Source organism: Eurytemora carolleeae, unplaced genomic scaffold, assembly GCF_000591075.1.
Source record: "Eurytemora carolleeae unplaced genomic scaffold, Eaff_2.0 scaffold1493, whole genome shotgun sequence".
Classification (NCBI taxonomy): domain Eukaryota; kingdom Metazoa; phylum Arthropoda; class Copepoda; order Calanoida; family Temoridae; genus Eurytemora; species Eurytemora carolleeae.
This window is the reverse complement of record NW_019397410.1, coordinates 3,632-18,860: the sequence shown is the minus strand read 5'-3', so window position 1 is coordinate 18,860 and position 15,229 is coordinate 3,632. Positions and strand designations below refer to the sequence as shown.

Below are 15,229 nucleotides of genomic sequence, written 5' to 3'. Positions count from 1 at the left end.
ATCTGTATCTGCACATTTTTATTAAAAAAAGAATTATACTAAACATAATGTTTCACGTCTATCATGACGATCCTCAGTAGCTACAATTCTTTGAACAACTCATATATATATATATATGATTTTTGATATTTTAAATAACTCCCCCCCCTTCTTTTTAGGCTGAACACTTTTCGATTACAATTTGGTATACTGTTTAAGACGCATCAACCCTGCTTTTAAATTTTTTTATCTTAAACAGATGTTTTTTTTTACTTCTTTTATGAATATATCTGACCTTGTTCACATCAACAATAAACTCTTCACTGAACAAAATATATATATAATTTAAAATTCGGTGATGTTGATGTACCAAACCTTTGTAGAGTAAAAAAAGTAGATACGTTAGTTCCACATTTACTAAAAATATATTTCGGTCTGACCCTTGTCAGTTCTAAAGATATAATAACCATCAAAATCGATTAAATAAAAAATTTAAAAAAATATATATAATATTATTTTTGACATTTATCAACTTTACGGTGATTTTTTTAGGCATAATTTCAAATATTGTTTCTGAATATTAAAGGGACAGACCGGCTATGTAAGGTAGTTGAACTGAGTATGCCGTGTTGTGGAAAAAAATCTTTAGGGAACATTTGAGACAGATAAAACTTTTTAAAGATCTGTGAATCCTGAGTTTGAGTGCATAGTCAACGTTCCAAATCAGGAATTTGGGTGGATACGTTTTCAGAATCGGTTGTTTTTTATAATATTAAATAACGACGACGAAAAATAAATAAATGCTAGAATCAATTATTTCGTTTTCAACATTATATTGAATTTCTTATTTTCTATGTATTTTTTAGCAGATTTCTTCAAATTCTTCAATTAACGTCTTTTCAATAATAATTCCAGAAAATCTGCAGAAAACTTTGTGAACAATGAGAAACTAGAACAATGAGAAAATATAAACTAATAATTGAACAAGATTACTTATTTTAGATGTTAAGATTAATTTTTATTTTCTCAACCTGTTTCTAAACAACTAATTAGTTGTACTGTAGAATTTTGCTTACATTTTTTGTCGTCGTTATTTAATAGTTAAAATAAAAACAACTTTGAAAACTTATCCACCCAAAAAAACGATTTTGAACGTCGACTTTACGCCAAACTCAGGATTTACAGATCTTTAACCCTATTCCCGCTGGGGGGGGGGTCAATTTGACCCCCCCCTGTAGTTTTTTTTACATAACTCAAAAAGTATTGGTCTGAGGCTGTTGAAATTTTCTGACTTTTCTTACATACCCAAAGCCCTCCCTTTTGTTTTCAAGTACCCCAGCGGAGATAGGGTTAAAAAGTTCTATATGTCTCACTGCATATTCAGTTCAACTACCTAACATAGCCGGTCTGTCCCTTTAAGTTAAAGTTAAAGAGACTGTCATTGTTATTTCAAGTGATCCTCCATGTTAAGAAGGACATGTATCCGACTCATAACGATTCCAATGAAACTTTTTTCTGATCAATTACGTGGAATATAAGGCCATTTTTTAGCTTGAAAAGTGCTGGTTATTTTAGAAGGAGAAATACACTGTATATGTAAAAAACCCAAACTTAGAAATAATTTGTTTTTAAAATTATAAACATGGATATCTAAATCATAACAGATCTGAAAAAGCTTTTTAGGGTACCGTTGTAAATCGGACATGTCAGGTCACTTGAAATACGCCTGTACATGACCCTTTCAGAGTGAACACTTTTATTTTTGAAAACTGCAATTAATATTGTTTTATAAATATTCATCAGTTTTATTTTACAATAATAATGTTCAATTAGTCATACAACAACAACATTTTACAATAATACAACAACAACATTTTTGAAATAATTAAATATTTTCCGTTTTTAATATTTATAGTTTTAACCTAGTTTTAGTTTCAGATAAATATACAGTGTAAAATAGAAAATTAGAAATTAATAAGTTTTATTTAATCCTTTTGTGAGTAATACTTTAAAGGGAGTGACCGGCTATGTAAGATAGTTGAACTGAGTATGCAGTGTTGTGGAAAACTTCTTTCGGATTCATTTGAGACATATAAAACTTTTTAAACTCCTACTTTGGGGGTGGATACGTTTTTAGAATTAGTTTTTTTAAATTATTTGAATTAGAGAGGATATTCTATAATTTCAATGGTTTCTTAGTAAATCTATAATTTTAGCAGAAACCTTAATATTTTGTTTTAAACCCTAAGCAGGCGGAAGGGGGGGGGGGCGTTTTTTTTAATGCATAGGGTAGGATACAGCCGGAGTTTTGTTAATCGTTTTTCAATCATTTTCAAAAACGATTGTTTCGTTTTCGGAAAAAATATCGTTTTTTAAAAACGACCCACTCGTTTTGAACTATAAAAAAGCGAATAATGATAGTTTTTGAATACGATCGTCTAAAAAAATAAGCGATCGTTTTTTATACGAATGTTTTTTTAAAAACGATCGTTTCGTTTGTCGTTTTTTTGTCGTCGTTTTCATAAGAAAACAATCATTTTTCAAAAAAATGAGAGGATTCATCCATATGTACAGGGCGGTCTGTGTAAAAAAAAATCTAAAATAGCCCATACCTCTCTTGTGACTAACGCTACAAAGATCAAAACTATATTTTTGAAAAGCCCTTGATAAATGGATGTAGAATATTTGTTTATAACAAAAATAAATATTTTGGACCATTTTTTGACAATTTTTTTGGCATTTTTTTCACTCCTCTCTAGCACCCAAACTATTAAAGTTATCGGTCTAAATTTTTTTAATGAACTGACCTTGAAAAATTGTGCTAAAACATGGCCTTTTCTAAGGCGGAGGGGGGGGGGACATAGATTCAGACCCCCCAGAAAATCTAGAAAAAAGGGGGAAATATGAGTAAAAGATTGTATTTTTCGATTGTATAAAAAATAAAGATACACGGGCAGCCGTAGTAAATTTGAATTTCCGAGCCGGGTCAACCTTTCCGGTCCCAGTTTGTACTTCATCGCCCGGACATTTGGGTAAATAAAGCAGACACTCAATAGGACTAGCCGGTGCAACAAGGTTGACGCGGTGAGACTTCAGGTTGAATTAACTTTTACAGAAGGGTCAGAGGTGCGTGGGTACTGGGGAGATGTAATAACCATACATTTTTTTATTGTTGTAGACTGTATTTTTTGATTTAATTAAAAGTTGTAACCATCAACAAAAATTTCTTTTTCGATAAATAATTGCTTTCTTTTTTAGTAAACTTTAAAGGTTTTGACATTTCAAGTATGTTGAGATAGTAGGGGGAAGAAGGGGTGGGGAGAGGGAGGTGGAAGGTATTGATCCTAACATTTATATGTTATTATATATTTATATATTCCTGATAGATTCAGCCAAGGAGAAGGACTTCACCAATAGGAGAACAAGGAATCCACAGACCAACATTTTTACAGATTTTCAAATCAGATTTTGTAAATGTATCTTTTCACGTTTTAACATTATATACTGAAATGACTTTACAATACAATTTGTCGTTAAATGATTAACAAAATTTGATTATCAATTAAAAATTTCGGTGATGGCCATGGACCAAAACTCTTAGAGTAAAAAAGTAGATGTTAGTTCCACATTTTATTGAAATATATTTCGGACTGGGTTGACCCTCGTCAGTTCTAACGATATAATAACCATCAAAATCGATAATAAAAATTGTTGAAAATCACAAGAAAATAAACAAATAAAAAAGCTTATTATAAAACAATGGACAAAAGGGAAACGAACTTATATCATGAGATAGAAAAAAGATTATTTTCAAATATTCACTTTTTAAAGAATGTTTTCAGAAAATTATTATTCCTTGAAATTGTTTCTGTCAGGAAGATTAAAAACAAACTGTGTGTATAAAGTGGTTGTGGGGGTCGATCTAATTAACGAGATTTTNGGGGGCGGCGGCTTGTTTAAGGAGGGGTATTTAAACCTTTTAAAGAATTGGACATAAACAATACTCTTTTTTTTAGATACTGAATTAAAGTTTACAATTAAATAAAAACTTTTTTTTTCTGTTCCTCTGAGTTCAGTCATAGTTAATCTCTAATGTATTTAGATTCTTGTACTTCAAGTAAACTTCTCCCAAGGTTCTAAACCTTCTCTAGAACGCAAACTTTAAGATAGTAGAGTTCATGTCCAGGTTGGAATATCAACCAATCAAACATTAGGATTCAGTGGAAGCCATAAAAGACGACTGTTATACTCAAGGTATGATTTTGAATAGTGAAATGAACATGAAACATGTTTTATAACAACATCCAACAGACGTAAGATTACTTAAACTTTGTCCATTAAAAATTATTGTTAGGCTCAAGCTTTGATTTTAAAAAAGTCTAATAAACAGGAAACACAGCAATTGTTCATGGTATACATTATGCTTTATAACAATATCAAATACACGTAAGATTGTTTATATTTCGTATATAAAAGATGACTTAATGTACTTGACATCAATTCACTGTACATATAAGTCTTAACTTATATAAATAACTTGTATAAAAACTGTTTCCTTAACAATGGTACATTTTGCTGTTTATTGTTTGTTTCTACTGTTCCTCGAATTTGCTGCTATAGTGTGAACAGTTGGACGATATCCAAATATACAGCTACAGCCTACAGGGTGTCTTTATATCGTCAAAATATACACAGCCTACAGGGTGTCTTTTTATTGTCAAAATATACAGCTACAGCCTACAGGGTGTCTTTATATTGTCCAAATATACACCTACAGCCTACAGGGTGTCTTTATATTGTCCAAATATACAGCTACAGCCTACAGGGTGTCTTTATATTGTCCAAATATACAGCTACAGCCTACAGGGTGTCTTTATATTATCCAAATATACAGCTACAGCCTACAGGGTGTCTTTTTATTGTCCAAATATACAGCTACATCCTTCAAGGTGTCTTTATATTGTCCAAATATACAGCTAAAGCCAACAGGGTGTTTTTATATTGTCCAAATATACAGCTACATCCTACAGGGTGTCTCTATTTTTTCTAAATACAGTGCTACAACCTACAGGGTGTCTCTATATTGTCCAAATACACTGCTACAGTGTACAGGGTGTCTCTTAAATGACAATTTCCAATGATAGAAGTTCATTATTTTTTTTCAACTTGTTTGTTACGTGTTATGTTATTTAAGAATTGTAAAAAAACGTTTCTTCTGCTGACTGAAACATACAGGCGAAATATTACAAACGACTTTACGCTCTTATTTAAAAATTTTAAACAGAAAAAATGTCTCAATGGTATCAAATGAATCCCAAAGTTTTTCTATATATACATTACCGCACGTTCAGCTTAACTACCGTGTCTAGCAGGTCTCTCTCCTTTTAAGACTGATCCGAATAAAAAAAAAATTTCCTAACATTTTAACATCTTAAAAGTCTATTAAAGAATCAAAAAATTGATACCATAGACAAATGTATTTGAGGTTTTTATTCTACTGCTGCCAGCATTTATATGTCCATAATTCTGGACATAAATTCGAATATATATCCGTAATTCTGGACATAAATTCGAATATATATCCACAATTCTGAACATAAATTCGAATATATTCATAATTCTGGACATAAATTCGAATATATATCCATAATTCTGGACATAAATTCGAATATATATCCATAATTCTGGACATAAATTCGAATATATTCATAATTCTGGACATAAATTCGAATATATATCCATAATTCTGGACATAAATTCGAATATATATCCATAATTCTGGACATAAATTCGAATATATATCCATAATTCTGGACATAAATTCGTATATATGTCCATAATTCTGGACATAAATTCGTATATATGTCCATAATTCTGGACATAAATACGTTACACTATAAAACTTCTTTTCACTTATAAAGAGAAACCACAACAAAAAAGATCAATTTTTAGGTAACAAAACTAGTAGTTCTCATTCATCCTCATCCTTGATAATAAGATTTATACATATATGTTCACTTGGAATTACGCGTCAGTCCCTTTAAATTTTCCCGCGCGCTTTCTAAAGAATGTGAATATATAATGTTTGAACAGCTGAGCCTAGGGGTCAACTCTACTGTTTCTAGTGGACATTCATACAATATCATATACACAGAGTAGAATGTTCGAGAGGTCAGATATCATATTATTCATTACAGTACTGTACAGTATTTGTAATTTAACAGTGTTGTGTACTGTACTATACAATTGTGTACTGTACTGTAAAGTTGTGTACTGTACTATATTGTTGTGTACTGTAATATAAAGGTATGTACTGCACTATACAGTTGTGTACTGTACTATAAAGGTGTATGCTATACTATACAGTTGTGCAGTATTGTGTTGTGAAGTTGTGTACTGTACTGTTAATATGTGTACTGTACTGTAAAGTTGTGTACTGTAATATAAAGTTGTGTACTGTATTTTACAATTGTGTTCTGTACTGAACAGTTGTGTACTGTAATATAAAGATGTGTACTGTACTATACAATTGTGTACTGTACTGTACAGTATTTTGTTTTGTACAATGTTGTATACTATTCATTGTAATTTGGCGATTGCAGTGTTATAGTATAATTACATCACTGTACGGTGTTTTGTAAAAATAGTTGGGCATGGGCAACACCGTATACTTCTCCTAGTTGTAGAAGAGCCTGAAGTTGTAAACAAATAATATTTAAAACTTAAATCAATTGATCTAACAGATTTCATACTTTCAATTATTTGGTTGCAAAGATAAAGGATTAGAACATTTTTGTTTTGTGACAAAAACTCAGTTCCTTTTAACTTATCGCAGGTTGGGTGAGATTATTGAGAACAAGGAGAGATATCTCTCCGACAAAGACCTTCCGGAGGTAAAATTTTTACTCAGTTTTTAAATGTCGTCTTCCTCATACATGAGAGAATTAGAAATCCTTAAAAATCTACAAAACTTTCTTTTTCGTAAGACACTATGTATTAAAGATATTATAAAATATGTTTTTTTTCAAACAATGAACACAACTTTTATTTTTGCAATATCAAGTTTAAAAAAAAACTATTTCACTATGCATTTCGATGTACGGTTAGCTATTCAACTGTACAGTTCCTAAACTATTCAATAGTACAGTTCCTGTACTATTTAACTGTACAGTTTCTTAATTATTTAACTGTACGGTTCCTTAACTATTCAATTGTACAGTTCCTTAACTATTCAACTTTACAGTTTCTTAACTATTCAACTGTACAGTTCCTTAACTATTCAACTGTAAAGTTCCTTAACTATTGAATTGTACAGTTCCTTAACTATTCAGTTGTACATTTTCTTAACTATTCAACTGTACAGTTCCTTAGCTATTCAACTGTACAGTTCCTTAACTATTCAACTGTACAGTTCCTTAGCTATTCAACTGTACGGTTCCTTAACTATTCAACTGTACAGTTTCTTAACTATTCAACTGTACAATTCCTTAAATATTCAATTGCACAGTTCCTTAAATATTCAATTGTACAGTTCCTTAACTATTCAATTGTACAGTTCCTTAACTATTTAACTGTAAAGCTCCTTAACTATTCAGCTGTACAGATCCTGAACTATTCAACTGCACAGTTCCTGAACTATTTAACTGTACAGTTCCTTAACTATTTAACTGTACAGTTCCTTAAATATTCAACTGTACAGATCCTGAACTATTCAACTGCACAGTTCCTGAACCATTCAACTGTACAGTTCCTTAACTATTCAACTGTACAGTTCCTTAACAATTCAACTGTACAGTTCCTTAACAATTCAATTGTACATTTCCTTAACTATTCAACTGTACAGTTTCATAACTATTCAACTTTACAGTTTCTTAACTATTCAACTGTACAGTTCCTTAGCTTTTTAACTGTGCAGTCCTTTTATCTATTCAACTGTACATTTAATTTTCCTTTGTAACTTTACAATTCCTTTCTTGATACAACTGTACAGTTTCTGTTTATGCTTTCTATATACAACTGTACAGTTTCTGTATATGCTTTCTATATACAACTGTACAGTTTCTGTATATGCTTTCTATATACAACTGTACAGTTTCTTTATACAACTGTACAGTTTCTGTATATGCTTTCTTTATACAACTGTACAGTTTCTGTATATGCTTTCTATATACAACTGTACAGTTTCTGTATATGCTTTCTGTATACAACTATACAGTTTCTGTATATACTTTCTATATACAACTGTACAGTTTCTGTATATGCTTTCTATATACAACTGTATGAATGTTACATTATTAAAGCTTATTTTCTTTGAAATATTAAAATTAAGCCTGTTTTCCCCACATTTACTTTATTATGCAATAAATCTTAAGAACTTTGCTTTCTATCCAGTTTTACATAAATGTTTTGAAAACCTCATTCACTCGCTCAATTACTTACTCACTTAATTACTTACTCATTCAACTACGTACTGACTCAATGAATTACTCACTCAACTACTTACTGACTCAATGAATTACTCACTCAATTACTTACTCACTCAATTACTTACTCGCTCAATTACTTAGTCACTGGACTACTCCCCAACTTAATTACTTACTCACTGAACCACACTTACTTACTCAACTACTCGCTTACTCAATTACTTTAAATTATTCACTCTATGATTCACTTATTACGTGTACTCACTTGCACACTCTTTCTTATTTTTAAACCATATTTAGGTGTTTCTCTGGTTTCCAATAGACAAAAACTACATTGTCATTATTATTATTACTGTAGGGACTGGTGGATTAAACGAGACAGTTGAGCAGACAACAGAACGTCTGATTAAACGAACCAAACAAATTAGAACTCAGCTTCATAGGTGAGGATAAACTGATAAACACAAAAATAAATAATGAATTTTCATAAAAATTTGATTTTTTCAAATTATGTTATCTGTCTTTTATATATTTTGAAGGTTCCTTTTGAAGATTGTACATTTTGGGAATTGCCCTTGGGAAGTTGCCCTTGGGAAATATTTATTAATATAATATCACATAAATTATTTAATATATTTATTTAATAAAATATAATATTATCTAAACTATACAAAAATAACAAAATTCAACAATTTTCAAATCAAAAAGACAATTTCACATTATTAATCAGATAAAAATTCAATTGGTACCATTGTGAATCGGGACACTCTATATATTGAAGTTCACATGAAAGTTTTCTTAAAGAGAGTTTTCGCGAAAATTGAATGGGGGTATAGTATAGGATGACTCAAGCATCAGATGAATAAATGAAAGTTCCCGTAAAAACAATTATTTTCTAGGATTGCGAGTGGCCTGGATGTTGTAGGTGAAGAAAGGCTTCTAGAATATTTAGAAATAAGGAAAATACAAGTTTTAATAGATTTGTTTTTCCTTTGAACTAACCCCTATAGCTTAAACAAAAAACAGCATGCACGAACATTGAACTAACCCCCCCCCTTATAGTTTGAACAAAAAAACAGCATGAACGAACATTGAACTCCCCCCTAGTTTAAACAAAAAACAGTATGCACGAACATTTAACCCCCCCCCCCCCTAGTTTAAACAAAAACAGCATGCACGAAAATTGAACTCCCCCCCTAGTTTAAACAAAAAACAGCATGCACGAACATTGAACTTCCCCTCCCCTCTTATAGTTTAAACAAAAAACTGCATGCACGAACACAAGAAAAACAGTAAATCAATTAAAATATATTTTACAAATACCATTTTAAGCTTAGCTAAGCAATATGATGCAATTTTTAAAAAAAATGCCACTCTTTCAGATAAAAAAGAAAAAATATATATAAATGAAAGATTTGATCGTCAATTTTGAATACCTATTGAATATGAACAAAGTAAAAAGTGCTGTAAAAAGTTAGGGGTCCCGATTCTAATTTAATATTTGTATGTCACGCCCTAATGCAAGACTCGTTTTTTATAATTTATTTCTATAAATAATGTATTATACAAAAGCTTTCTATACATTTTATCAAAATTTTCCATCAATAACATTTCATGTGTTTAAATTCTTAATGACTTTACCTTGTGGTGGAAAACATGTTTGTATTGAATAATAATAATTTATCTTGTAGACGGTATTATTCTTTTAAATAATACCCACCCATTGATTAACAAAAAAGTAAATATTTTAGCAAAAATTCTAACAAAAATTCGAAAAAATAAGCTTTGCTATAGGCAATACTACAATGTGAACCTTTGTCATAAATTCAAATGATCCTCACTTAACATAAATTTCTTAAATTTTTATCTGAAAAAAGATCATTTTAAATTGCAGTATTTCTGTGTCAAAGAAGGACATTGACAAAAAATTATCGTTTTTAAGAAAGAAAACAATTTTATCTTCTTAATTTTAACAAGTTCAATTTCAACAAGTCTTAAAAATATGTATCTAATTGTATTTTGTTCCCACAGAGAAACAATCTCAGAGCTTTCAGATCTGTTAAAACAGTGCAATGTAGACACTAATAAGGTATCTTATATGTAAAATATATAAAGTAGTAATCTCTGTTTGGTGTGTGTTTGTATGTCTGATCATAGCTCATGCATCCCTTGACCTTTCCCTTTCTTCTTTATATAAAAGGTTTTTGCGCCCATATATATTGGAAGAAATATATATTTAAACTGAAAAAAGTTGAAAATTAGCTAGCCAAACGACTGGACCAAATTACTGTGGAAACCTATGGGTTCCCTGTTGGTAACGGCTTAACAAATGTTGACATTTTTTCAAAATTCGAAATTCTTTTTTAAAATTGTGTTTTTAAATTTCCACGGGCAACACCGAGCACATCAGCTATAGTAATATCTATATAATAAATCAAGACATTCATATTTGCGTTGCCTATAGCCGGCAAAACGGCTGAACAGAATAATTGTATACGTCCTAGATGGAATACGGTGTATGTCCTCAATAAACTACAGTGTGCGTCCTCAATGAACTACAGTGTGCGTCCTCAATGAACTACAGTGTGCGTCCTCAATAAACTACAGTGTGCTTCCTCAATAAACTACAGTGTGCGTCCTCAATAAACTACAGTGTGCGTCCCCTCAATGAACTATAGTGTGCATCCTCAATTAACTATAGTGTGCGTCCTCAATAAACTACAGTGTGCGTCCTCAATGACTAAACTACAGTGTGCGTCCTCAATGAACTATAGTGTGCATCCTCAATTAACTATAGTGTGCGTCCTCAATAAACTACAGTGTGCGTCCTCAATGACCTACAATGTCCGTCCCCAATGAACTACAGTGTGCATCATCAATGAACTACGGTGTGCGTCCTCAATGAGCTACAGTGTGCGTCCTCAACAAACTACAGTGTGCGTCCTCAATGAACTACAGTGTGCGTCCTCAATAAATTACAGTGTGCGTCCTCAATGAACTACAGTGTGCGTCCTCAATAAACTACAATGTGCGTCCCTAATGAATTACAGATTGCGTCCTCAATAAACAACAGCGTGCGTTCTCAATAAACTACAGTGTGCGTCCTCAATAAACTACAGTGTGCGTCCTCAATAAACTACAGTGTGCGTCCCCAATGAACTACAGTGTGCGTCATCAATAAAATATAGTGTCTGTCCTCAATGGACTACAGTTTGCGACCTCAATGAACTACAGTTTGCGTCCTCAATAAACTATAGTGTGCGTCCTCAATCAACTACAGTTTGCATCCTCAATGAACTACAGTGTGTGTCCTCAATGAACTACAGTGTGTGTCCTCAATAAACTACAGTGTGTGTCCTCAATGAACTACAGTGTGTGTCATCTATAAAATATAGTTCGCGTCCTCAATGAACTACCGTTTGTGTTCTTCATAAACTACAATGTGCGTCCTCAATAAACTACAGTGTGCGTCCCCAATGAATTACAGTGTACGTCCTCAATGAACTACAGTGTGTGTCCTCAACGAACTACATTGTAAGTCCTCAATAAACTACAGTGTATGTCCTCAATGAACTACAGTATGTGTCCTCAATAAACTACAGTGTGCGTCCTCAATAAACTACTCTTACTCTAGCATCTCTATTTAACAACAAAAAATGAAAAATGAACGGGCTTAATTTATTTCAAATTGAAGTGATATATTAAAGTATAATATAATAGATGTTGTGTCAGATTAAGATATAAAGTTGTTAACCATTAATTTCAAAACCTCTGTAAAATGTCGTCTTCTACTGGAATCTCCTGTCGGAGACAGCCAAACCAAATTTCAGCCCGCTAATTCCATTGTCCTCCTCCGACGGAGCTTGAAATATTTCGTTGTTGTGAAATCATTAAAGTTAAGCAAAATATTTTCATAAGAAGCATAAGTGAATTTCGTTAAATATTCAACTGTAATTTTTTCAGAAGTTAAAAACGTATTTCAATACTGACCAACAAATAAATCACCCCTTCCATACTTAAATAATTCGTAAGATTTTTTCCACTATTAACATTCATTATAACATTGTACAATTCAACATGACCTATAATTTATGTTATTTTTTAGGAAATAAAGATTTTGTTATCGAATTTCTGTGACGGGGGTACTCTGTTGTGTGTGTATTGTTCGGCCATCGGGAAATAATCGTCTGGGGATAATAAACACCCCTTTCAAAATCCTAACCGGCCTATTATCCGGATTTGTCTAGCGTGTTGCTGTTATCTGTCAACAAAAGTGCTTATGGTGAATCCGGGTTTTCTATTACATACTTTTTATTCATTTTGACATATTTGGAACCAGAAAAATGTATAGCCGCTGTTGAAATCATCAAAAGACTTCCAGCTGAATTAGTTTAAAGACAAAGTTTATATTAACATAGTGTTAAACAATTGCAAAAAAGCATAACATAATTTTTCTTCTTTGGATTATAAGTTTTTCAAGGATAATTGGTTAAAAGTATGAACTAGTTAAAAGAAGGAAATATCGAAGAAAGATTACAAAGTGTTTTATTTCTTCTCCTTAAAAGAACTATTGTTAAACATTCAAGTGACAATTAATTTTAAAATGGGGAAATACGTTCACAACATCATGTAGATAATCCACATGATGGATATTTGGAGCATTCTAGATCCAACAAAGATTTTAATTAGGTACCGTTGTGATTCAGACATGCCACTCTAAAAATGGAGAGTCACTTACAATTCCGTGCACAGTCCCTTAAAGTTGTTTATGCTCTATTGAAGTATCTGGTGGCCTCTACATCAAGTCCTTCCCCTGACATCGTCTAAACAAAAAATATTATTATTATCTAAAATTGAACCTTCAGGGTTCCCGACAAAGAATGATACTGTAAAGATGACCTTGAAACTCTTTAAATATGACAGTTTCAAGGTTGAATTAAGTCTTTGGTGGTGGTTATTTTAAAATGGTGGATATTTTAAATGGTGGTTATTTTAAAATGGTGGATATTTAAAAAATGGTGGAAATTTTAAAAATGTTGAGTAATTTTAAATTGGTGGATATTTTCAAAATAGTGGATTATTTCAAAATGTTGGATATTTTCATAATAGTGGATTTTCAAAATAGTGAATATATGCAATGTGGTGGATTTTTTCAAAATGGTGGAAAATTTCAAAATGGTGGAAAATTTCAAAATGGTGGATAATTTTGAAATGGCGGATTTAAGAAATCATGGATATTGGCGAAAATACTTCGTAACTGCAAGTATTTGCAAAATGGTGGTTTAGTAGAAAATACCTTCATATTCTCATCCATGGGATTTATCTCTTCAAACTCTTTCCCTAGTTCAAACCTGACATTTTTTAACAATTAATTATAATTTTTTGTTTAAAATTCAAGTGCAAACTTACGTGATGGATTGGGTTTTTATAGGAGTAGAAAACTTCATTGTGTATTCATCCTCCTCCTTTATTTAATTCATTATCAAAACATCTTTTTTTGAATTAGAAAATTTATATATACTGATTCCGAAGCTAAAGAATCAAATTGAAATCCTAAATTTCTACAATCTCATGATTGATTGATAGAAAATCATGGAGATTTTACTGGCTGCAATTCAATATAATGATGAAAAAGAAATAATTGATTATAACATTGATTTATTGACAAAAAAGTCTCATCAGTCTCAAAGGAATCCTAAAAAATGCATCTATAATACGGCATTCTAAGTTCAAATACCATACATTTCTGGTCACTCCTTACAAGAAGAAATAATATGCAGCTAGTTGTGCAGTGTTATAATGAGCTTTTAGTGAACATCTTTAATTTCTTTTTTAAATAAGGAACTAAATTCCTTAGTAATATGAATAGATGGGTTGACATTGGTCACAAGTTTTCTAACCATCATGGGAACTCCTAAAACATAATTTTTTTTTGGCAATTTTCCAAAATTGGTAAAATTTAAAAACTGGGAATTTTCTTGAAATACTAGGCTGTAAGAAGACACATTTTCTTTCTAATTCATTATACTAGGTTTTAAAACTCAAAAAATTCAAAACCCTTGAACTAAAAAAATGGCTACCCCAACCAAGATTAGCCAGTTTTTACTTTAAAAAACACTTTGATCGTTTTGTAAACAATGAAAATAAAATTTATAACAAAACGTATATTTTTTTTCGATTGTTTGTAAATCCAACGCCCCTCACTACCCAGTACCTAGTTCAATGAAGAACTCTTCTAGGTTCTCACTCCTCTCATGAACATAGTTTCCTTCGATCAGAGACATCTTGTGGCGATAAATTGAACTTCTAAATCAAATATTTCTTAAACAGAGACATCTTGTGGCGATAAATTAAGCTTCTAAATCAAATATTTCTTAAACAGAGACTTCTTATGGCAAGAAATTTAACTTCTAAATTAAATATTTCTTAGACAAAGACATCTTATGATAATAAATTTAATTGCTAAATTCAATATTTCTTAAACAGAGACATCTTGTGGCGAAACTTTACATTCCAAATTTAACATTTCTTAAACAGAGACATCTTGTGAAAATAAATTTAACTTCTAATTTAAATATTTCTTAAATAGAGACATCTTATAGCAATACATATATATTTAACTTCTAAATTCAATGTTTCTTAAACAGAGACACCTTATGGCAAGACATTTTTCTTCTGAATTAAATATGTCTTAAACAGAGACATCTTTTGGCGATAAATTTATCGTTTAAAATAATAATTTTTAAACAGACATCTTGTGTTGATAGATATACCTTCTAAATTAAATTTTTTATTAAACAGAGACATCTTGTGGCAATAATTTTAAT

General features: G+C 31.1%; 1 protein-coding gene and 1 long non-coding RNA gene across 5 annotated transcripts in view; one reads left to right on the top strand and one right to left on the bottom strand.

The window, feature by feature from the left end:
• The window catches only part of LOC111714136 (uncharacterized), a 41,179-nt gene extending 37,669 nt beyond the window's left edge, over window positions 1-3,510 (bottom strand). For 3 of the 4 annotated variants that reach the window (XM_023489180.1, XM_023489181.1, XM_023489182.1), the window contains exons 1-2: window positions 3,359-3,510; window positions 275-302 (exon numbers count right to left, since the gene is read on the bottom strand). In XM_023489180.1, the coding sequence (XP_023344948.1) occupies window positions 275-302; window positions 3,359-3,423 (93 nt within the window). In that variant the 5' untranslated portion in view covers window positions 3,424-3,510. The remainder of the gene's footprint in view (window positions 1-274; window positions 303-3,358) is intronic. The other variant, XM_023489183.1, reaches the window with a different exon arrangement.
• A 2,394-nt stretch (window positions 3,511-5,904) lies between these two features.
• On the top strand, window positions 5,905-8,739 carry LOC111714138 (uncharacterized). The gene is made up of 3 exons (XR_002767902.1): window positions 5,905-6,150; window positions 6,815-6,872; window positions 8,703-8,739. It is a non-coding gene; the product is annotated as an uncharacterized LOC111714138 (long non-coding RNA).
• The last annotated feature ends 6,490 nt before the right edge of the window (window positions 8,740-15,229 follow it).